At 40.4% G+C, this 25,037-nt stretch overlaps 1 protein-coding gene across 1 annotated transcript in view; it reads right to left on the reverse strand.

The window, feature by feature from the left end:
• Positions 1-25,037, reverse strand: part of igf1rb (insulin-like growth factor 1b receptor) — a 57,024-nt gene that overhangs the window by 24,645 nt on the left and 7,342 nt on the right. The window contains exon 2 of the mRNA XM_042483876.1: positions 21,858-22,424. Within this exon, the coding sequence (XP_042339810.1) occupies positions 21,858-22,424 (567 nt within the window). The remainder of the gene's footprint in view (positions 1-21,857; positions 22,425-25,037) is intronic.

The raw sequence follows: 25,037 nt of genomic DNA on the forward strand, positions 1-25,037 counted from the left end.
AAAAGACCGTACACAGGCACCTATAAAAATGGTTGCTTCAAAAACATTTTTTTATTTTGTCTAAAAACAATGTTAATACAGCTAACAAACTATAGATAAAAACCTCTGACTGGTTGTTTTTATTAGACAACACAGTTGTTTGCTGGGTGGGCTGGTGTTGAGCCCAGTGGTTCATCCCAGATCCACAGTGACAAAAGCCTTTCCACTCCGGGTTTTCCACTGAGCACTGCTACAAATAACTCCTCCAGTTGCTGTGGTGTCCCTCTAAATAAGAGGATATTGTAACTGATGACAGGGAAAACTGATTGAGGAGCTCTAGAAGGAAAACACTGGACTGATCTACGTACAGTAAAGAAAGGAACCACACCTCGTGGTGTCTTTAGTCTCTACAGCAGGGAGATTTCAAACAAGCATGACTGAGGTCAACCAAACACAACGGCAGATGACACACACCTTCATCATTAGATAAAAATTTAACCTGGCTTTCTTGCGAGCAGATCATTGGTTCAACAGGCAAACAGAGACAGAAGCTGATTGGTTCAAACTCAGTCCGCAGAGAGAAATGAGACCTTCAAAGCACTTCGACAGTCTTCCATAGAAACAAACACTAATTGCTATGGAAACACTTTGAATCACTGCTTGAAATTATTTGTGTGTTGGTGAGTGTGTGTCCTGTAAGACATAAACAAAAGAAGAGGGATATCTGAACAAGAAACAACTAGATGAACAAAAAACTGTAATTTTGGATTATGTCATCCACTTAGGTTAGCCAGGGTTGTGTTTAAACAGAGACCAAACAAAGTTATGGGAAATGATGTGCTGTTTATAGGATGCTGAGTGATAAAACACTGAAACACGCTTCAACATGTTGCCTCCAGCGTTACTGTGTCAAACAAAGTGAAGGCACCGGGCCTGAGGAGATGCCTACTGCTACTCCTCTTGTTTGTTTCGGCAATGTATCCGTCACAACTCCAGAATCGATGTTATGGTTAGGATATCTGCATCTTAGGCTTGTTCAAAATGGGAAAACTGTAGCTGAGAGCTCGGGGTGGTGACTGTAGGGCTCTTTGGAAAAAAAAGCCTCCAAAAAACAGATGTCATATTGAAATAGGAAGTCATTCACTCAGACTGAAATACAGCAGAGGTTCCAACCATCTGCTTGATCTTTTACCTCTCCAAATTGGTGCTAAGGGCTTAAGGAAGTGCTCTTTTGGGGAAAAGTGGCTGTCATAAAAGGCATAGTTGAATCTTGTCAGTTAACACGATACCTTAAATGGACGTCAATCAGGCACCTTTAGTTGCAACCAAGGGGTTAATTCAAAGTGGTTTATTCAAATGATTTACGACAAGCCCCAACCTGACCACCACTGACAAGTTCAAGATATGATAAGGTAATATCTTACAAGACCAGCCAATTCACATTTCTATTTACACATCTGGAATGCTGCATTTCTGGCTTTTTGCTTAATCTAGAATTATCGACCTGTCAAGTTGCAGTTACAGTTTACAGCCATGTCTGGTTGTTTCACACACACCTTCCCCCCACAGCACAGAGGATCTATATAGTCAGCACAGGTTAAAGATGGGCACCTAAGATGAGTATCACCAATTCAGTACCTGACCAAATGTCTCCGCTTCTTTTCCTGGATTACAATACTGAGTAATGGCCAGAAAAGTGTTAATGCAGAACAGAGAAGACTGTGATGTCACAGTGAAGCTGACTTTTGAGAAATATATTTTCATCACTCCATCATTTTTTACTGTTAGACATTTGTATGGATTTTTTTTCATAATTAGTGTGTGTGTTAATTCTTGAGTTAGAGCCAATAATGTGTTTTGTGAGGTCATGGTGACCTCGACCTTTGATCACCATGTTTTTCATCAGTTCATTGTTACAAGTAGATGTTTTTGCCAAATTTGGAGAAATTCCTTCACGGTATTCATTAGATACTGTGTACAGAACAATGAGAGGGAGGCAAGGTCAAACTGATCTATGACTGCAAAATTCTAGTCAGTCAGTCAATCTTTGACTTAAAGTGGATGTTTGTGTCAAATTTCAATAAGTTCCTCAAGGCGTTTTTGAGTTATCACTTTTACAAGAACAGGTTGATTGGACTGACAGCTGAACGGACAAACGGAGGGACAAATAGATGAACAAGCCGAAAACATCCAGTGCGAAGGCATAAAAATAAAGAGTAATGCTTAATCAGTTGTCAAAATAGGTGTTGGTAAATTTTCTGTCAATCAACCAATCGCTGCAGCTCTGACACATATCGATAAAGTTAGTAAAGTAAGGTAATAAAGTAAAATCGATAATAACCAAATACTGAATGTTTTGATCTCTAAAACCTATGTAGCACACCTGCTAAGGAAATCCCCTATCACAGCGTCGTACCAAAAAATTTAAGTATCTTTGTGCTGCCAGGCCTTTTTGACAGATGATATCAGGACGTCCGAGAAATCTACTGTCCTCTCGATATGACAAACATCATCATCGGGCAATGCCCATGAGATGACCTTCCAGCCCGCCTCCTGACTGTCTCAGAAGCCAATCAGAACCTTCAGACTGTGTGGTCCCACCAACCATTCAGCAGGCTGTTTGTGCTCAGCAGGAGGGAACCAGTGCAGCATGTCTCTGGCACAGAATGTTCTTTCTCTGCTCCGAGCCCCCACCACCCCCGACTCCATCTCGCCCTCTGACCTCTGCAATGGGGTGATGGGAGCTGTGTTGGAAAGGTGTAATTTTGCAATGTGATAATGTACAGCCTGAGGCCTGCAGACAGGAGGCTCAGGGAGAGGAAGGAGATAATCTGGTGCCTTAAGTTTTGGCTCAGGCTGGAGTCTGTGGCCTCCTAAACACAACTGCCTGACTGATCACTATAGGGTGGTGGAGGGGTTGATGGGAACATACAGTGTACACCCACATTCCACTGGACATCTGCAACATAATGGATCCCAGCTTTTACCCTCCTTACTGCACTCTCAGAGACAGGTTGATGCAGAGCTCCAGTATGAGGAGAATATGTGGAGAACTAGAATGAAGGGGAAGCAATAGAGGAGTGGTGGAGAAGGAGCAAAAGGATAGAGGGATTTGCATAGGGAAAGCTTGAGATTTCTTTATTTTTCTTATATATTTTTAAAATCATTTTATTTATACATACATTTGCATGGGTTATTACTTCCTGTGTCCTTGTACCAGCCTGAAAGGGGTATAAAAACTTAAGGGGTGGGTTGTTACTGTAAGTAGTTATGTAGTTGTTGGAGTGCACACAGTAAAACAGTTCACCTTTTTGTCATTACGCAGCACTCTAGCTGTGGGATAAAGATCGCTGCTGTGGTTCAAAAAGCCGATACGGGGCTTCCAGGCAAACAGAAATACCAGCCCAGCAGGAAGGTAGGCTGGGAAACTCATACCAGTCACCAGACAAACAGCGAGAAAATCCCTCTAAACTTGTTTATCAGAGCAGCTATGTAGAATCAAATTAGACTTCATATATGATTCTAAATATCTTGCTGGCTGGTTAAATAATTAAAGTGACAGGTGGTCTAATGTTTTTTTCCTAACTTTCTGGCTTGATCAGCTGATCAATGAAGAATCAAAAGCCTTTCTAACCGTTAATCCTTGATTTTAGCCCCCAGCCCTGGGGTGATAGAAACAGGATGTCCCACATTGACACAGAGTTGCTGTGATGACGCTCAAGGCTTTAGCAGTGTGTACTACTCAGCAGCACCGCACAACAATAACAGGCAAAGGCAGATGTCTAGACTGATGACAGCAGAGTTGATTCAAAAACACAGATAGAGCTCTGTATTGGCTGCAATTTCAACAGCCCTGACTGGAAATCCATCAGTTGGTATTTCAGGACTGTAAATTCAACATGCATGTTATGCTGGTAGGACAAATGACATCTGGCAAGTTTTTAATGTGATCTGTGATATTGGACTAGCTGTTATTATCTCTTAACTGCACACCTGAAACGCGCTGTCAACAGTGTGTGGGATGGTCAAGATAAGTTACGCAAAAAAGAGAAAGAGAGACAGACAGACAGAGAGAGAGAGAGAGAGAGAGAGAGAGAGAGAGAGAGAGAGAGAGAGCAGAACCAGTAACAACATCAGTCTTTGCTAGGGCTGTACATTATGAGGAAAACACATGATGTGTGATATGCAATACTGTTGAATACTCCAATAACAATATTACTTGCAATAAATAGACAGATATTTAATGTGAGTTTATTGCACAAGTTGACACTGCACTGCAATGACAATTCAAAAAATGATATATTGTGTAGCCCTAGTCTTTACCATGTCCAAGATCACTAAATACATCCAGTGTGTCAACTGACCTGCATTTAACCAATCTTTATTAAAGTGACAACCCATCCAAGACCTGTACTATACCACTTGGCAAATAGAACTTATAAGTCATTGATCTGATTAACACAATCCATGATTTTAACAGAAATAATGCAAACTGTATGCACACTTTCTTTTAAATATTAGGATTTGAAGTTAATGACCTCACAAGTTTGTGTTTAAGATTAGAGAGGAGGTAGATGCTGAGGATTTGCTCTTATGAAAAATAAATAAATATAGAAAAAGAATAGTTTCTGTTCTATTGTTGCGGTTTTACAGGATCAAAAATCTTCAGGTTCAAACTTGTGGCTTTGTACTTTATAAATAACTTGATTTGATCAGGATGTTAGATGGAAATGGCTTTAGTCAATATTGGGATTGTGATGGGGCGTTTTTCCATTAATTGTGTTGCCACAGCGACAAAGACTGCCAGGAACAGGCCCCTGGGGCTTCCTCAACTTCCTGTATGATTTGGTTTTGTAATTACCCATCCCAATATGACAGGGTAGTGCCATTATGTCTGAAATGAAAAGATGATGCATACATATTCATCAATCAATGAGCGATCTGTATTATGTATTTTCAAAATTATATTTAACATCCTCTTTTCCCCTAATATCAATATCAAAAATATCTGAACTCTAATTAAAGTATTTATTCTGACGTTTCAGTGATGTTTAAAGGTCATTTCAGTATAATTTGTTGATTCAGAAATCTCTACATACAAACTTCCATACATAGAAATTGAATCATTCTAATGGACTGTGATATGTCAGGCTGTAGTATCATTGCCGGGACTGGGCGGGATGAATCAAACAGAAAGTGACCACCAAAACCAGACGGCCCCTAGATCCAACAGCCAGACAGAAATAATGTGCAGCAGTCAGATATCCTGGAGTTGTTCCTGTTGATTCTACCTTTTCACTGTCTAGGTAATATTAAAAGGAAAATCCTGAGTTCTGGTCCAAACAGAGTTGAAAATGAATAAACTAACTTCTCATCATTACCAAAAAAAAAAAACAAAAAAAACCCCTCCCCACATTGCAGTGTTACTACTGACTAGTGGACAAAGGAATATTGATCGGTACCATTTCATTCATCAACATTCAGCCTCATTCACTGTATGTGCACTACAGCTTTGATTCTCAGCCTGAATTTAAATGACTCTCAAGCCAACTGGTTTGGGTCCACTTAGCTGTAATTTCTCTTAAAATCCCTCAGGATTAATGGGGAGGGACATTATGTAGTTTTCATTTTCTGTACCTAAAATCAAAACAACAGATGCAAGCTTGAAGGGTTTTTCCATTGGCACATTTTGCTGCGCCGAGTGAAACCAAACGCCAATTTGCATTTCCATTGTCAGTTTAAACATGCTGAGCCATGCTGAGCTGCGCCTGAGATAGTCCATCTCCGGAGTAGGTCCAAATGCATGCCGCACCGCCTCCTGACCGCAGCCAGCCTCTAACAACCCACCTTTTCCCCCTTTAGTTGGTCTTGCAACACTTCGCTTATGTTGGTGCATTAGACCAGAAATAAAGACACTTTTAAAAGTCTGTGTGTACAGCTTTACTTTTGTACATTTTGCTTTCAGCTGTGTATGAGTCATGTGAAGTTACTACTGATGAAAATGTTTCCTTACTTTGCTGCTTTAAGCTTTTACATTAAAAAATGGAGACTTTTTTGAGCTATTCTTCAATTAAAACAAGTGCACTGATATGGCAGGAAGGAAGAGTGCAAGCAGAAACAGCCTCTGTAAGATGTTTGAGATGTTAGATGAAGAGCTGCTGATAACAGACTCACCTCCAACAGGTTAGCTTCTTTTACCTGCCTGCTGTGTGATGGAAAAACACTCGCAGCAAAATAAAGGAAGACTTTAGCCATGGATCAGAGTGCTGTTTTTTAACATCATCCACTAAAGACAAGCTGTCATCAGTAAAGACACACCTTGAAGCGGGCAGCCCTGCTGTAATGGAGATGCAAAATCCTGCCAGATCTGCTACCTGCCACCTCCCCCAACCCAAAATCCAAACACTCCATACTCTCTCAGTATGTTCCACTACTCAGACTGAATTGGGAAATACACAACACCTGATCAGTCTCCTCAGACTGATCAAGAAGTTGATGATGGACAGAAAACACAATTATATTGCTGTGCTTCCAGTCACATACAAAGACACAAAGCAGGTTCTGTTGCAGCCGGGGAGTCTGTCTGTCACTGTGTAGGTTCAGTCAGTGAAACAGTCATTCAGGAAAACAGTCAGTCAGTAGTGTGTGTGTTGTCTGCAGGCTGATTCACGTCTGAACAAAGATCTCCATTGATTCAGTCCATTCACTGCTCTTTATGGCTGACCATTGGATGGAAACAATGATTGGAAACAGGACAGAGGAGGTATAGTTTTCATTGGCTGGTGCAAAGTACTTTTTTTGGGAGCCCAATTAGATGACTCATAGAGACAGCCACACTTGGTCCTGTACCAATTTAATTAATAAATTAATCATGTAAAAAGGGGTTTCCTTTCCAAAAGGCTTTACTCCACTTCTAAACGGAATCAGATATTTAGTTGATTTTAACACAAAGGCAGAAACTTGAGTAACTGCAGGCACTATTACTGTTAAGCACCAGATGTACAGCTCAGGTAAAAAGCTGTGGTTTGCACGGTGTTGCTGACAAAAATACCTAAAGTAATGCTGGATTTCCTCCTCTCCCTTCACTCCTCCCAGCGTGAGAAAACGTCCCTCAGGAGATGTGTGGTCTGAAGCTTCCTGTTGATAATTACAGTCTGTTCAAAGGGAAAAACACTAAGAGAGGTGAAGCGCTCTCAGAACATCTTTCCTGTAAGTGATGAAAAGCTGGACATGCTTCTCTTTCTGGCTCATTCTCTTGATGAGCGGGGATTCACACCTGGGTTGTGAAGGCTGCAGTTCCTGAAACTGAGTCATGTGACAGCATAAATACGGGTCAATACCTGCAGAGTGTGATGATCTAGAGTAGTGATCGTCAGCCAAAAAAACAGTATCCCAAGGAGTATTCCTGCAGTTGCTTGGATGGACAAATTGTAGAAAAGTTCAACTAATTTGATAAAATAGGAGCTAATTTGAATAAACCAGAATTGCTGCTTTGTGGATGTATTCTTCTGTAGCTGGTCATGTTGCGCTTGCAGTTTATACCCACGTCTATGAAAACGTGGATGCTTCACACACATCGACAAACCGGCAGCTCAGACAATTTATACAATTAGCACAGCTTCAAGGTGGTAATCCAAGATTAGTGTCACTAATTCAGTACCTGACCAAATATGTCCCCTTCTGTTCCTCAGTTATGACATTGAATAATAGCCAGAAAAGGGGTTTCTGACCTTTACCTTTTGAATATATGTCATCACTTCATAATTTGTGCTAAAGTTTGTAATGATTTGTGTGTGAATTCTTGAGTTACATATGGCCTAAAACTTTTTTTGGGAGGTCACAGTGACCTTTGACCAACCAAATCTAATCAGTTCATTCTTGAATCCAAGTAAACACTTGAGCCAAATTTGAAGAAATTCCTTCACGATGTATTTGAGATATCACGTTCACAAGAATGAGGCAGACTAGGTCACGTTGTCCTTGACCTTTGACCTATGCCCACCAAAATCTAACAAGTTCATTCTCGAGCCAGAGTAAACATTTGTGCTAAATGTGAAGAAATTCCCTTAAGGCATTACTGAGATATCACATTCATGAGAATGGGATAGATGGACATACAGAGGAACAGATGGGCATCCCGCATACGTAACACCTTTGGTCACAGCTATTGCGAGCATGGAAGCATACAGATATATGTGAATATCAAGTCCACCGTAACCCATGAACACCGTTTTTTGAGAGTCTATTAGCAAGCAAGCAAAGGAGCACTAGGAACCACTGCAAGCCAAGAAGCCAGCTGCAGAGCTCAGTCAGCTTCCCAGCAAGTCAAAACTATTGCTGCAGCGCCAGTTTGCTGTAACAGTTAAATATCATTTTAGTAATAGCCTCATATCACTTCTAAACAAGCAGACACATATACACATGTACACACACAAGCTGACAGACAGAGAAAGAGGTTTACGTCTATGTGTGATCAGGAAGAGCAGAGGAGCAGCATCGCGTCTTAGTCTACTATGTCGCTTCTGCAGCTTGTTTACAAATTACATTTTTGTTATCGCAGAGAAAGTAGAGTGCCCAAAAAAGGCACAGTTGAGCACCAGTACCGAATTACAGGTCCTGGAACAGCATCTGGTATCAGTTCCAGTGTTTCCCATAGAACGCCAGTGTATGCAGGACGGTGTGTCGGGTGGGGCACTTGTAGCGTGGATAATTGATCATAGATCTATCAGCTGTTCACAGCTGATCAGATCACATCAATGGATGAGAGGAGCTGATTGCAGATGTTTGTAAGAGAAAGCAAAGTTTTAGACCAAACAGAATGAACATTTAAGTTTCACTTTCAATGATGTGCTGCTCGCCTCTGCCCCAAGTGCTCTATAAATAACCCAATGGTGTATATATTTCCAGAGCGCTCCTAATTGACAGTCCAGCTCCAAAAATCTAGTTATGGTGGTGGATGATGTAGTTGTGGCAGCCTGCCACAAAAAAATGGATGTGTGGGAAACCCTGAGTTCAAATGTGAATGGAACCATGCAATAATTTTCTCTACTGTAATATTTTTTTTATACTTTCCCCCATTTTTTCTCCATAGTTTAGAGTATTCGATACACTTTTACGATAGTCATTGTAGTCAGTACACAGCAATTTGTTATCTTAGTATCTCCACCCCATTTAATCAGTTAAAGGTATCCTATCCAGATCCCCGCCCCCTCCATGCAGGCCCCAACAAGTATGAGTCGCTAGTGCAGAGAAAAAAAAGAACACAATCACACCTGCAAACATGACCTTTTATTTATTAATCCATTCGTAATTCTACCCAGAGAGAAAATATCTTGGCAGTTGAGATAGTAAGAGAGACAGCTTGACATGTGTGGTAACTTGTCTCACACAAAAGACTGAAGATCAAGTAACAAAATATTCCATACAGTGCAAAACACTATTCCTGTTTGGTGACCACACAAGGCTTAAAAATAATGATAACAACCAGCAGCATTTACAACTTTATTATCTTCATTTCTCTATTTATTCTATAGAGCCCCCGAATCCACTACACATGGGGAAAAACAAGGTTTACCAACCACTAAACACGACAGCCTGCTGTAAAAAGGTCTCACATACCTTGCAACTACGTTATAGTCAAAGCCTATGAAACAACATCAGAAAAATACTCTGATTAGGTTAGTCTAAACAGAGCCAACAGTTAGCCTTGTGGAACTTGTTAGGAACAAACATCTGTCAGATCAGCTGACACTACAGGATAACTACAGACAAAGGGAATTCCTGGCATCCCCTGCCGACTGACCTGGAAAAGGCAAGACAAATCAAATACTTTGGTCCCCAGAGTCTCCGCAGAGGTCAGACAATAACAGGGTGGATGGGCTTTACAAGGAGCTATCACATCAGCTGTTTTCTAACACCTACAACTCCAAGATGAGTTCAGATTAGGACAAATATCACATATGGCTTCAGTTCCAGAGGGACGGGGAGTTGCAGAAATAACAATGGCCATAATGAGAGTACTTCTGAGAGTTATGTCTAGGTCAAACAAGACTGTTAAAAAATTTTACCCGATGACATAGAGACAATTCTTGATGTGGGTGTCTCTGCATGTGTGTTTTTGAATGTGTGTTACACAATAGCATAAATATAATTGAAAGCATCTTGATGGAAAAAAAGCAGTTTGTATTAGCTAATGCAAACACATGATCCAAACTGCAAACAAAATAAAAGACATAAATAAGTTGTTGCAATGTAACATGCCAGCAACATATGTAGGGCTCAGTTTTGAGATATGCAGCATTGAAGGGAAAAGAAGATTTCTGAGCTAAATCCAGTAAATAAGGAGACAATTTTAAACACTGATAATAGCTCTTAGATCACTGCTACTGTCTTCAGTGAATACAGTTAATGCTGTTTGTAATCACAAATTGTTTTAACATATTCTATATTAAAAGCAAGACCTGCAGCTCTTTTGTAGGGCTAAGAACTAACTATGGTTGGATGATAATTCTCCAAACCAGAACCATTTCTAGAACAACATATGGGTTGAAACCTGTATTGATAATGTAATGATACAAATAACTGAATTTCAGAATAAAAGGGGCAATATTATTCTAATGGAATATCAAATTGTTTCAGGTGAAAAGGACATGGCCTTGAATTCAGGGTTTCCACATCAACAAACACCATGAAGTCAATCCTCAACCTGACTGTCGCTGGTGCATTTTCACTTGGATTGGGTCCCTCTTTATCATATTATGTTGTTCTTTGATTTCAACTCATTAACTGCTCTGTTAATTTAATTTGTGGGTACATAAAGCTGTTTGGAGAGATTCAAAATCTACGAAATGTAAAATGTTGATGATCCAACCACCAACTTACACACACGCACGACAGACACACACAGACACACAGACACACACACACACACAGACAGACAGACACACACACACACACACACACACACACACACACACACACACACACACACACACACACACACACACACACTGAGGCCGAATAAGAAGGAGCTGTCTACATTCCTGAGTCTTTGTATTTGTGTTTTTATTTGGCACGGAAAGAGGAAATATCTCTGGAATTTTGATGTTAAGATTGAAGGAGGTGGAGTTTAAGATTCCCGGCTTACACCTTAAGCGCAGCTTGGCCTGGTTGGCTGTACTAATGACCTTAACACACGTTGGGCAACTTATCATGACTAGAATTTAATTCCGACTGATCAGCCACCTAGATGTTTTTCCCATTAACATTACTTACTTTGATAGGCAGAGATTCTCAAAGCTACCCTGTTCTGATACATTGCCTTGTATGAAGAAGGTGATGTATCTGAACTTCTGGCAAAGCCAACTACAGCACATTGTGATGGATGGGGCGACCCAAGGTGCAACAGACTGAAACTACAAGAAATTGCTTTTTTAGGTTGGTATTATAACTGATAACTTGCTAGATGATGGAGCATGGTCAGCAGGTACTTAATATCCATGTAATGTACTACAAAAAACTGTCTGAATACTGGCAGTAATGAAGGCACCAATTGGACCTAAAACTATGTACACCCTCTAGAACACTGTTCTATTCTAGGCAAAAAAAACAGTGTCATGAATGTATAAAATGCAATAAATTTGGGCACTTTGATTCTACAATGCATAAAACAAACGCAGAATTGCAGAATTTGATAATAAAAATGATATCAACTGTAAAAAGTGGAAAATTGCAGCATAATACATGTATCAACAGTGTATTTTTGTTCTTGCTACATCCTTAAAAGTACAGACAATTGGTTAGACAATTACATGTAAGCATCACACAAAAATATAGTCACAGGACCTTAGCCCTTTTTTCCTCTCTTTTATTGTAATTCTACTATGATCGGGGCGGAGTGAAGCAATGGAAAATGAGCCTTTATAACAAAACAAACTATTCCAACCAGCCTCAAATCCACAAACAAGAGACTCATCTTAGTCCCTGGTCACAGCTCATCCAAATCTGACGGTGTTAACAGAGCACAATTAAAGGCCACATAATTACAGTAGGCACTTCAACACAGCCAAACCAGTAATGTTCTCTTCCAGGAATTCCAGGGATGGGTGTGACTGTTCACTAAAAGTAGTCATGGATGTGCCTGGTTTACAAAGTATTCCCTATAATTACCAGCACTGACAGCCTCCGGGTTCTGGGTCAGGGTACGGGTTGCATGGCTTGTTGTGGATCAACATATGTTGTGATTTTACTTTTGACAACCATTAACTGAAAAGACAATAAAACAGTTAATATAATTCCAAAAGGACAACAAAACTATATCTAAATATCTTCACAGGTTTTATCTAGTGTAATTATGATATTTTACTTTTTGCTTACAAGCAGAGTGGGTCTGAATTCTTTCACATCATTTAACCAAATATAACATACACATCAGAAGATTTAACCCTTTCAAAGCCTGGATTCAAACCAAAGAGATGGATAGACAAACTACGAGTAGTCTTGCTATAGTCAATATAACGACCTATATACAGTATATTGTTGTTGAATGATCAAAAATAGGACTGGACACAGCCATGTCGTGCATGGACCATGTATGTTTATTTTGAACTTAGAAAAATGTTTAATTCGTAGCGAGAAGACAAATTAGATTAATATCAAAATGGAATAAAAATATTTAAGGCTCGAAAGGGGAAAATGCACCAAAATTTTAACAATTCTTTTACTTTCAATTCATCATGTCTTTGTTATATTGCATAATAACTGGCTGCTCCTTTTAACCTCATAAATTTTGGCAGGTTTCATTCCCCTACTACACTTTGAAACATAAATACAGAAAAACAATATCTGAACTCACTAAAACACTTTTACCATCTACATTAAACAAAGTCTAATTGGCTTCAACAACGGGGAACAACAAAGCTTCAGCACCAACCTGCTAACTATCCATTAACACTCACTGCCTTTGTACATCACAATATCATACTTTCATCATTTATCATAATTCTTTCTTCACTCTCTCCTTTCCCTTCTTCACTCTTTCAGTTTTTGAGAGGAAAACTGGAATTTCCTCAGGCATCTAAGGTGAAACTGTCTCTACATTGCCTTTCTTACTACAGTATGCAGCATCCTTGCCAGGCTCTAGGTGGAAATCAAGGTTTGAAAAGCTGTTCACCTACTCCACTTGATATTATGGGGGGCGTTGTACCCTGTTTCTTCCCAAAGTCCGCTATCAGCTCTTTAGTCTTGCTAGACTTTAGACATCAGGTCCTTTACTTCCTTTAGATCAGCCTTTTCATTTTTGCCTGTGATCAGGACCACCACAAATGTGTCATAAGCAAACTTGATGAATGATGGAGTTGAAGTCTCAAGTGGCTACACAGTCTTGTGTGTACAGGGAGTATAACAGGGGTTCAAAACGCAGCCCTGGGGTGCTCCAGTGTTACAGATGAGGGTGGGGAGGTGTGTCTGCCCACTCTCAACACCTGGAGTCTGCCTGTCAGGAAGTCAAGGATCTACATGCACAATGAGGTGTTTGATCCCAAGCTCCTTGAGCTTTGTGACAAGCCTCAGGGGAACAGCAATCTCACTTAGCTCCCTTGAATGTTCAGGTGAGATCCATTCCCTCCCACTGATTGGTTGGGTCGGTAGGCAAACTGTTGTGGTTCCACAGTGCTGGGTAATAAGGAGCAGTTGTAATTCTTAACCAGTCATTCAAAGCAATCAGAGTTTGTTTGTGGCAGCCCACCACAATATCAACATTGCCACAACATATTGATTCTTTGGAGCTACGCCCTGCACAGTTTGTGCTGGAACAATTAGTTAATTTTGAGTGCTGTTGGAATACGGTCAGTTACAGATTCTGTCTCGCTGTTATGGAGTCAATAGGGATGGGCATCGTTAGGATTTTATCATTACTACTTCTAGTAAAATTGAATATTTCAAATATAACTAAATGTTGTTTCTAAAACAGCAACATAAATGTTTGCAACGGCAATGTCACTACATGAACTCAATAATATCTCACTGGAAACAAACTTGAAATGTTAGCGAAATAAATAATATTCGTGAGATCAAAATACTGTGATGTTTAAAAAGAATGAATGACACTTGTCCATGTCAGTCCTGTCATTTGTCCTCCCTTTGCTACTAATATGACTCACTGCTTGTAAGTACCACTTATAGAGGGGGGAAGTGCTGGTTTGTCTTAGCCAGTAACCAAGTTAACAACAATTTGCCTAATTTTAAAATGAATGGCAAACGAAGACAAACAGTTAGTCTACATAGAGACAGCTTTTGTTTTAGCTTCTTTGTTACAGTTTTCTGTTACCCAAACTAAAATATCACTTTCTATGCGTTAATGCTTGTGAACAGGCATATTGATAAAGTATTGACTTTTTACTTACAAGGATTTTATTGTGACTTTATCATCAATTTGAGTCATCTTTGAGTTATCTTCATGTCATCTGGTTCACCTTACTGTCTCCACCATTGACTCCCTGCTTTGCTGTTCATTGACTTTGCTCTGTGTGTGTGTGTGTGTGTGTGTGTGTGTGTGTGTGTGTGTGTGTGTGTGTGTGTGTGTGTGTGTGTGGAGCTCAGCACAAACACAGAGCAGAGGAGAGGCTGCAGTGTGATAATTTATTACACAAAACCATTAAAAATTCCAAAATAAAGAACTGGTAACACTGAAACTTATAAATTCTACAGTTTTAATAATTTAGCCTAGGGGCCCATTATACTGCATTTCAGTACCTGGTTGCATTCACAAAGTGCATTGAGGAAGTGTAGTTAAAAAGGAGGATCAATGAAGTGATGTCTGTTTCTGGATACATTGTAAGAAGTTTGCCAATGAAACTATGTCTCAGTCCCAAACTCTAAACACAATCCAGCACTTTATAGCCAAAAAAATACCTCAACACAATCCATTTTAATCACAGCTGCCTTATTTCAAACACGCTGGGAGAGGGCAAAAATGTTTATGGTTCACTACTGAAAACCCCTTAACATTAGTGAGGTACAAACTCAATAGTGGCTAGATCACATTAAGAAAACTATAAGTTTAAAAATGGCCTCACATTTAGCACTAGAGAAGCACTGGGTAAATAAACACGGGATCTACCACATCCAAAACCAACCAGAAAACAGGAGGGTGGGGGTGGGGGGCTGAGTCCACAGCTCACTCACTCTATGTGGTGAGTGACTCTCTTTAGCTCGCTCTCTCTCCCTCACTCACTCACTCACTCACTCACTCACTCACTCACTGATGCCAGAGCAATGTATTAAGCATTTTAATTCAAATATCTCAACACTACTTGTTTCTGCAAAAAACATCAACAGAGCATCTGATATGTTGATGTTGTGGGAAGGCGTTATTCCAGACTTAGCAATACACACCTAAGGAAGATCTGCAGCTGGAATGTAACCAGGTATGTTATAGGTAAATGAGATGCGCCTTAAACACCATGAAGCCCTAACTGATTCTGTATTTTAAAGGCAGATTGCTCGATTGATGTTTCATAGTAAAAAAAACAACAACAACAAATAAAATCTGGCAGCAATAGGCCAATGTTATTTTTAAGCATCATCACCAGGTGTCAGTAACCTTGGACATGCATGAAAGGTAATGGCACAGTAGAAATAAGTATGCTATGAAAGAGAGGGTTTTTTTAAGTGCAGGGTTTCCCACACAGCTCGCCACAATAATATCTGTGGCACCATATTGATTTTCTATTTTTGGAGCTGGAGCTTTCATTGGGAGCACTGTTGGAATATTTATAGCCTACCAGTGGGTTATTCATTGTACATGTACTCTGGGCACAGACAGAGCAGCAGAGTGCAAGGTGCAGTGAAAGTGAAACTTGACCATTCCTTGCACTAGGTCTTAAAGTTTGTTTTCACATCCATCGATCTGATCTAAACAGATCTGACCGGATCGACAGATCAAATATCCACCCTGCGACCCTGCGAAGAGTTCCACCAACGCTGCGTTCATGCAACATCCAAACTTTGAGAGGGGACACAGACTGATACAAGGGGGCAGACACACACCCACTCCAACACACACACACACACACACACACACACACACACACACAAACTGAAAGTCTGCTGCAACTTAAACATTGCACTTTATGAGCGTGTGGATGTAAAAGATATTCCTTGTTTGGTGGTCAAAACAATACTGTGATTTGACTGTGAGGGAGGAGCGATTAACAAGAATAAAAATGGCACTTGATATTAAAAGGGTTGCTGGCCCCTTGCATAAACACATAACTTGAAAATATGCACTCGGGGATATTTTACTGTTAAAAAATAAATTTGTATCGGTGATACTGTTTCTCAAACTAGCTCAAACTTATCGGTGGTACATCTGCGCTGCAATTTCTTGTTACTGATCAGCCAACTGTGCACCATACAGATATATCTGCTATTAGCTAAAACCGCCCAATATATTGACCCAGCTGCTTTGGTGGTCAGGCTGTCATTCAAAAAGACAGGATATTTCCAAAAGAAACAATGTTGAGTATTTTCAAGGGCGGAGGCATTTTTTTTAATCAGTATTGATACCTTTCAGTGTTTCTTAATACGCTGAAATCCTTTGATATCTTGAAACTGCCCATGCATGCCTTGTACCATTTACTGCGATCAAGAACTTTGAGTCAGCATAGATGACTGTTTTTACATCAAAGTCAAGCTGTAAGGACATGTTGTTTTGTGAGCAAAATATATGATATACTGGTCCCTGCCAAAAGTTTTATATTTTCCAAAACAAAACCATGTTGCAGAACTAAACAGGCAAAAAAGGCCAGTCCTTACTTGCTTACCCAAAGAAGCCTAGTTTTAAGTTACATTATAGGCAGAGAAAGTTGTTATGGTGGGTGGTGAGGGGACTGTGCTGCATGCGCACTGCTGTCTGCCAGTATCAAAGGTTGCATAAGTTGGAAACTTTTAAATCCTACATGTAAACACATTGAGTTTAGAAATTTGTTTCCATGCTTGATCTAAATGCTGACAAGCATTGCCATTGTAAAATGACAACTACATACTCTACATATAAATACAAATGAGCACACACTGACATGTCAAGTGGGATAAATTAATCTAGCAACAACCCTGAAGACAATCCTTCTAGTTTAATGTGTAATCCCTTCAACCAGGGGTTAACAAAAGACAAAAATTCTGTCCAGTAAATCCCTGAAGACCTACTTTGTACTTTAATGATGTGCTTTCATCTCCTCAGACCATACAAAGCACCGGAAAAACATCCCCCATGCTGTTCAATGAGAGAGCGTGTGTGCGGGTTTGTGTGTTTGAGAGAGAGTGTGTGTTTGTTTCCCAGCATGCACGGACATGGCTCTTCTTTAGAAGAAGCCTATGAGTTATGAACGAGACAAAACACCCACACCAGATTCCAAAAAAACAAATGAGGGAAGTAAACATGGGAGAATGCAGCCCCCACCGTCATGACTAAAAAACACTCCACTTTCCCAGAGAGGGAAACAGGCTTTGAACCCTCTTTGCCTTGTAACGGTTTTATGAATGAGTACCGCCTGAAAGAATGTCCTTTATGTTATTAACTCAATGAAAACAGGGCCTGCACTTTTCCCTTCTGTCATTTATTGATCTGATGAATGACCGTGTCTGGAAATAAAATGCCTCTGAATACAAAGCTGACTCTCACACCAGCACAGCAGACGGCCTGTGAGCAAGACACACATTTAAACAATAAATCCCAGATAAGATTACTGAAGCTTGATACAGGGCGTTATCAGATGAGACAAATGAAAACCATAATAATTTGATCCTCTATTGTCCAAGTGTTTGCTGATACTGGTACAAAATTAAGTAAACAAGACATGATTCTAACAGCATCAGGCTTTACTTTTCATATTGCTTCATATAAACATACGCGATTGTGTAGCATACCTATAAACAGCTGCTGATGTGCAGGCACTGGAGCCGCCAGACAACAGCTTAATGGAATGAGCACTGTTTGGTCAGCCAACTCAACTACTCCTGCTATCGGCCTTCCTCTTTTTAATGAAGCCTGGTTTTACTACCACCAGACTTCTCCTATAAACTGCCTAATAAATAGCACAACAATGCAGTCTCTGCAGTGAGAGCAGTAGTGCTCATGTTGTTTGAGATCAATGCTGTTTTAAGGCAGCGGCAGCAGCAAATGATGGCCCATTTGCCCTGGCTGACACACCCCCCCAGGAGCCCGGCTGACTGCTTATGCATCTTCACAGGGTCATTCTCCATTTCTTCTATATTTAGTCTACTTTAACTGACTTAACAAAACATGCAAACCTCTTGGATAGGAAGATGCCGACATACAGACATGCCTAAAAAGAGCCATTTTTACACAGAGATTGCGCTATTGGGCCATTACTAAGGCCATACTTCTTGAAGTCTTTGAAATTTGCCACAGAACTACACAATGGCACCATCATGCCACTGCAGTGTGGGATTTTAAACAGCATGCTGGCATCGCAGGATCAGAAGAGGCGTGGCATTTATCAAAACTGTGTCAACCTCTTGTGTGACATATATAATACGCTTCGGCAGCACTTTCTAAACAATAATAATGACAGTAACAATCGTTTACCAAATATGGCAGTTAATCTTGTTATCTGCTTGAAGGGTAAGGAGCCTCTGGATCTTCTTGTTTTCCCAATTTGCGGACATTTACGGCTGCTGTTCTTCCTCTTTAACTTAACCGCTAATTGTAACTAGCTGCTTTTTAGACCTCTTGGGTGGGTTGCACACATGTCATTACATCAAAATGTAATGTCCCATCCTGCAAGCTGTCCTGTTCATACAGACACCATTTCTGCAACGTTACTGCCTCCCCTGCTGGCTTAAAGAGGAGACAACTCTGTCTCCCCATTCTGCGATTGTACCCTATATACACATAGCGTAAGTAAAGTGGCTAGTGTTTCATCTGACCAGTTTGTTGGGTTCTGATATATGACTGGGGAAAAAATGCAACCACCAGGCTTTGGGGGGATGTGTGGTAAAATTATCTGGACCCCTATATCTTAGGATTGCAGGGTAGAGCCCACATTCATTGTCCTGAGAGTTCTGAGTTTGCCCTCCCATTTCCGTGTACTCTGTCCTAAAATTGTTATTTCTTAAGAGAACATGGGTTTTTTTCCACACTACTTTAACTCTGCTAGCACCAGTTATTCAAGAGCATGGTGGAGCAGAGGTGTGTCAACATGTGTCTGTTTGAGCCCTTGAACGCCGGACTAGAAGAATGTGGCTCATAAACACTACTACTTGTTGTAGTGTTCACAGTGGTTTAAGTAGTGGTACACCAAGCAGTATCAATAGTAACTGTTGCACTCTTATTGGAAGTAGTAGTAATAGTAGTTAGTAGAAACAGCTAATGGCTTAGTAGTTAAGGCAGTAGTAACAGCATCTGTAGCGCTGGTAATAGAAGTACTACTAGCTGGGGCATTAAGTATTAGTTGTCGGTTATTAAAAAAAATTCCAATCTATTTCATGTCCTTCACAGCCCCCACAATCTGAAAAACAACAAGTTTAAGTCTAGTCTCAACAGAGACGGAAAGATGGCCCTGTACCGTCTCGGTACAGCGCTGCTACACTTGACCTCTTTACCACATACTGGTATATACAGTGTTTCCCCGTGGTTGACTGCTTTGGCCTGGCCGGGCAGGGATACCATTATCTGTACTTCACCTGTTTAACCGTCTGTTTCAATCAACTGTCCTGCTGTTATTACTGAGATGTGAACAAACCACAGACACTTGCCTCGTTCAGGGACTGGAATGGATAGTTGGTGTAATTTTAGGCATTCATAAAAAAATATATTTTTTGGCCTGGGAGAGGTCCATGGGTCTAGCTGCCTGCCAGGCCTGTACAATAGCAGGGGAAAACTGAATATATGTACTTGAAGCTCCCAGTCAGCAGTTGGTTGTTAGCGTTAGCATAAAGTTAAACAGATACCGCAGCGCCTTTAACCATGAGGATTCAATCACTGTGAGCAGACAACAAACAAACAGCTCTCCAGTTCACTTATTACTAATATTTGCAAGTCAAACTGGTGCTCCGTGGTCACAAAACGTGACTAAATAGTCGTGATGGGAGCTATGCAGACACAATCACACACTTCACCTGCTCACACTATCACCACTACCACTCATTAAGTTCCCTGTAAGCTGGAAACAGACCAACAGCTCTCCATTTCATATATTAAAAGTATTTACAAATCGCAGTAGTGCTCCACGGTTGCAAAATATGACTAAATAGTCCCATGTATTCTGCCAATTTCATAATTTTCATCATAACAGATGGATCAAATCCTGAAGATACCTACACACACACAAACACACACACAATATTAATATCACACTAATGAACTTTATCTTCAAGTTCAAGTTGCTTGTAATGTTAACAATGAAAGAATAGCAGCTTATTTGATTTATGATAAAATGGACACAGGGATTATGGTCACAGGAATGTCCAAGATTTAATTAAAAACGAAGAATTCCTTTTAGAGCAACACAGCTGCTGGTTGTTGTTGAGTTGTTGACGTGGCAGGAAGGAAGACAGGTGGCCTTCTCCCATATGAAGACACAACTGTAGAGTTCACTACAGGTCACCATCCATATGATGACTGGTTAAATTATCTGTGACAGTGTGTGTTATTGCATGGGACCTTTTGTCGTATGCGTTTAATGCCCGTTGGTACAAACACAGACAAATAGGAGAGGTCTAGATTTTATTGTTGATGCTCTATAGTGTTTTCTTGCTGACAAGAACAATGATAAACAGCACTTCTGCTCCTCCACCTGACACCCCCTCCATCCATCCAACATGTCTTCCTCCAACATATTCCACCTCCTGGCTTCTTTTTTTCCAGCTTGCCCACACTCTGCCACTCCATCAACCCACAAAGCAGGGCCAGGCGTGTGTGCATGTGTCAGACAGTGAGACATATTTGCATCTCTGTGATTTGTCTGTTTACATGTGTGCGTGCCTGCATCTCTGTCTGCCAGTGTGTTTGATGATGGTGACAGTGTATGTCTGTGCCTATGTGTGTACGTACATGCGTGCAATCAAGGCCAGTCCTGCGAAAGTTCCATGTCACAAGACTGAAAACATCAACATGCTGAGTCTGCAGCAAGGCGCCAGTCACCAGGGAAACAATTCAGCCAGACACACACACACTCAGTCAGCCAAAACACATTGTCTGAAATGCACCAGCAAAACAAGTCATCTAAAAGGCTGCAGTCGTAAACATGAAATTAAAGGGCGAGTTCACACACTCATCATGCCTGCTGTAGTTTAATTAAACTCTGGAGCATTTACTCCCTCAGTTCAATTAGTTTAGGCAGATGAAAACATCTGAACTGAACATGCATAACACCAAACAAGAAACACAGACACCTGAATATGTAAATTGCTGCCTCTTTTGAGAGAAAGGCAAATGCTACTACTAGCCACCCTAAAACACAAGTTTTTTTTGTATATAAGTAAACATTTTGGACAGCCAGCAGTCCCTCAACGACATGGGCTGAGGCAAAATGGCACTCTCAACTGATACCTCTGTTTCGAGCTTTCTTCATCTTTTTCTTAACTTGGATAAACACCTGAGATATCTAACAGCAAAGATCTGCAGACAAGCCAATCATGCATAACAACATCCCACCGCTTCCCTCCTTCCCCGCAGCCAAAACACAACAGCTAAAGCAGTTAAAGTGACAGGTAGCAGGCCACAGCTGTAGGCGCAGAGCCGTTCATTACACTCCCAAATTCACATCTACACAAATCAGGCCAAAGGCGAGACTGTCTGCACTATCTATTTGCAATTCAAATCCCTGAGGAGCCATCACGTGTGACAGTCAGCTTACCTTTCTGGCAGTGATTGGAATTCCAGCAGCGGTAGTTGTAGTTGTTGTTGAACATGGTCTTTCTGCACTGGGGGTTGTTCTCCATGATGCCCGGACAAACATCGCTGCACTCCTTGGACTGCTTGTTCCCGGCGATGTAGTTGTTGAACTCTGCGTCCATGATGAGGGACCAGTCGATGGAGTCCAGGTAGCAGAGCTCAGGGTTCTTCTCAATCCGGATGGCGCCACGGGTGATGTTCCTCAAGTTGTACAGGCCGATGTCCTTCAGGCTGGTCATCTCAAAGATCACGAGGGCGTAGTTGTAGAAGAGGTTTCGTCCTCGTATGACAGTCAGGTTGGGAAAGAGAGTGCTCAGACTGTCCAGGCCGGAAACCCGGAACAGCAGCAGGTAGTCTGTGATCATGGTCAGCTTGGGGAAGCTGAGGGAGCGGAAGACTTCCTGGTTGATGTTGTTGTTGTTTTTGTCACCAATGAGGAGGATCTGCAAGTAGCCCTCCACCACTGTGCAGTTCTCTAGACGCCTGAATTCACTGATGTCATTCCCAATGTCGATGCTGGGTCCACAGACTGCAGCAGGGAAACAAAAGGAGAGATTGAGGGGCTGTGATGCATTAAATTCAGCAGCAACAGAAATATTTAACACCTCATTTTCTCTATCCTTATCTATTTCTTTGTTGTATCCTTTTATTTGATGCCACAAGGATCAGAACAGTTTCATCATCACAATACCAAGTTGTGTCTGTTCTTTTAAAGCCAACATATTCTTACAAATCATCTCAACATTTCATACTTTATTTACACACATTTAACTTAACAAAACAATGTTCTCCTTTTCTGAAATAGTGATATTTATAAAGAAATGTTTGTTCATTTTTTAAATATTGACGTACACTTGAGCTGTGCTATTGTTGACAGAACATGTTTGCCTTACAGTTCTCATTTTCAATGCCAACTGAACACGGTGTGACAAAGTAAATACTTGGGTTAGTTTCTATTCAAGCTCAGGTTAACAGTGCAATAAAGTTTACATTGCTCAGCCTTCAGGCTATTGTTGCTCTTCTGTTCACCCAACATGACCCCAGTTTTTTGTTTCACTGTCGGCTTTAAATAACACATGAAAGCACTGGAAACTATGTACTATAAAATACATCATCCATTAAAAATGTCACACTTGGTTAGTCAAATACAGTGTATGTGACAAAACAACATGTGCAACAAAAGTAAAAAATGAATCATGGAGGAGTTTCATAAGTGCTCTGTTATCATTATTCTTCATGAAACAAGGCTCTACAGCCAAGGTGGCAGTTCTGTGAGGTAAAGTTGTGTTTGGTGCAAAAATGTCAACATCACCATGTTTAAGTAATCACAATGAAAATGCTAGGATGCTGGTTTTCAGCAGGTATAATCTAGGGCTGCCCCTGAAAGTGGGAGATTCAAGTCATCAGTTGAGCGTGCGCAGTAGTGTTTCTCCTGCTGGGCCCACTCAAATTTTCACTCGGCTCACAGACTTTACATTGTGAAGACAACACACATTGTTTAATTGTTTTTTTTAGCTAAAGGAAAGTTTTGCAAACATAGAACCTCAAAGGATCATCTCTCGTAACTGAGAGAATAATAATTGCACTTGTTTGCTGTTCAACATGTCCTATCAACAGTCTTACAGATGTGTCTTTTACACTGGTGGTCTATGAGGAAAATGCTTTTAGGGCCGCAGGGGATTTTTTTTGCACCAATATCCCAAGTGGCCACTGGGAAAAATTGGAAGCAATGTTGAGCTGCTTTCCTATGGGCCTGGATATAATGTGTAACATATTCACTGTCTATTTCTACTTTTTAGCATGCTGGCATTCGCAAATTAGCACTAAATGCAGAGATGAAAAGTCACCAGTTATTACAATTCATCTATCAATCTCTAGACTAAATTTCATGACAATCTATACATTTCAATAGAAATCACACGTCAGCTTCATGGTGGCCCTGGAAGAAAAGTTAGGGGAATTTATTTTTTTATTTATTTAACCTTTTTTTAAAGAGAAAAACCTCTTGAAATTGAAAACCTGTTCCAAGACAGGCAGCAACATAAGTTATAGGCAGACAACATAGAACAAAAAAAATACAACAACAAATCACGCAAATACAACAACAATACAACACTTTGGATCACAAAAGTCAGAAGGATTTATCCTTTGGGGAGCATGAATGTGTAAAATGACAATCTCTCTGATAGTTGTTCAGATATTTCAGTCTCGACTAAAGCAGTGGATCGAATAGACAGATCAGCATTGGCATCCTTAGAGCCATACTGCTAACCAGGGATGCCTGTAATTACTTTCATTATTCTTTTCATGACTAATCATTAAATCTATAAAATGTAAAAAAAAAAAAAAAACAGATAAAAACACTCATCACAATTTCCCACAGCCCCAAGTGACAGCTTCAAATTGCTTCTTTTGTCCAACCTGCAGTCATCTTCATTTACTATCAAAAATGACAAAGAAAAGCAGCAAATTCTCACACGGGAAATGGAAAGGTTCGTAAATGTTTCTTTTTTTTTCCTTGAAAAATGACTGAAATGATTAACCAGTTGTGAAAAAAGTTGTCAATAAAAAAAAAATCCAATCAACTAATCAATTAATTGACTAATCATTGCAGCTCTACTACTAATATGGATAAAAACAGCTGCTGTGACTGCAGTGTAGTGCCTCCTCCTGGAAAAGTCTCAGCCTGTAGCAGTTGTTGCATTCTGTAAAAACATGCATTTATGCAATTTCATGCATAGTGTAAAAAAGCTTTGTTCACATTTGTTTTTAACTCCATGAGGTGCACTTTTTTTTTTTTTTACTGTGCCAGTCTGTTGGCTCAGACTCTATTTGGACAAAGAAATATTTTGAAACCAAAACAACTACAAAGCGGAGTACAAGACAGACACAGCTCTAAATCCGAACCAGCATTAGGAAAAGTTTGGTACGGCATGGTGGTGATGATCAGTGGAGTGTTTGCCTATCTTACTTTTACTCCCACCTGTGTGCTGTGCTCTAAACAATACTTCGCCTGAAGCCCCAGCAGCACCCACAGAAACATGGAGGCCATTATCGCACATCACTGTGAGGAGGATTTAGACTTCAAAAGCTGGAGGGCAGTGAGTCATGGAAAACTCACACCAACCGGCTAACAGGTTGT

This window comes from Plectropomus leopardus, chromosome 1 (assembly GCF_008729295.1).
Source record: "Plectropomus leopardus isolate mb chromosome 1, YSFRI_Pleo_2.0, whole genome shotgun sequence".
Classification (NCBI taxonomy): domain Eukaryota; kingdom Metazoa; phylum Chordata; class Actinopteri; order Perciformes; family Serranidae; genus Plectropomus; species Plectropomus leopardus.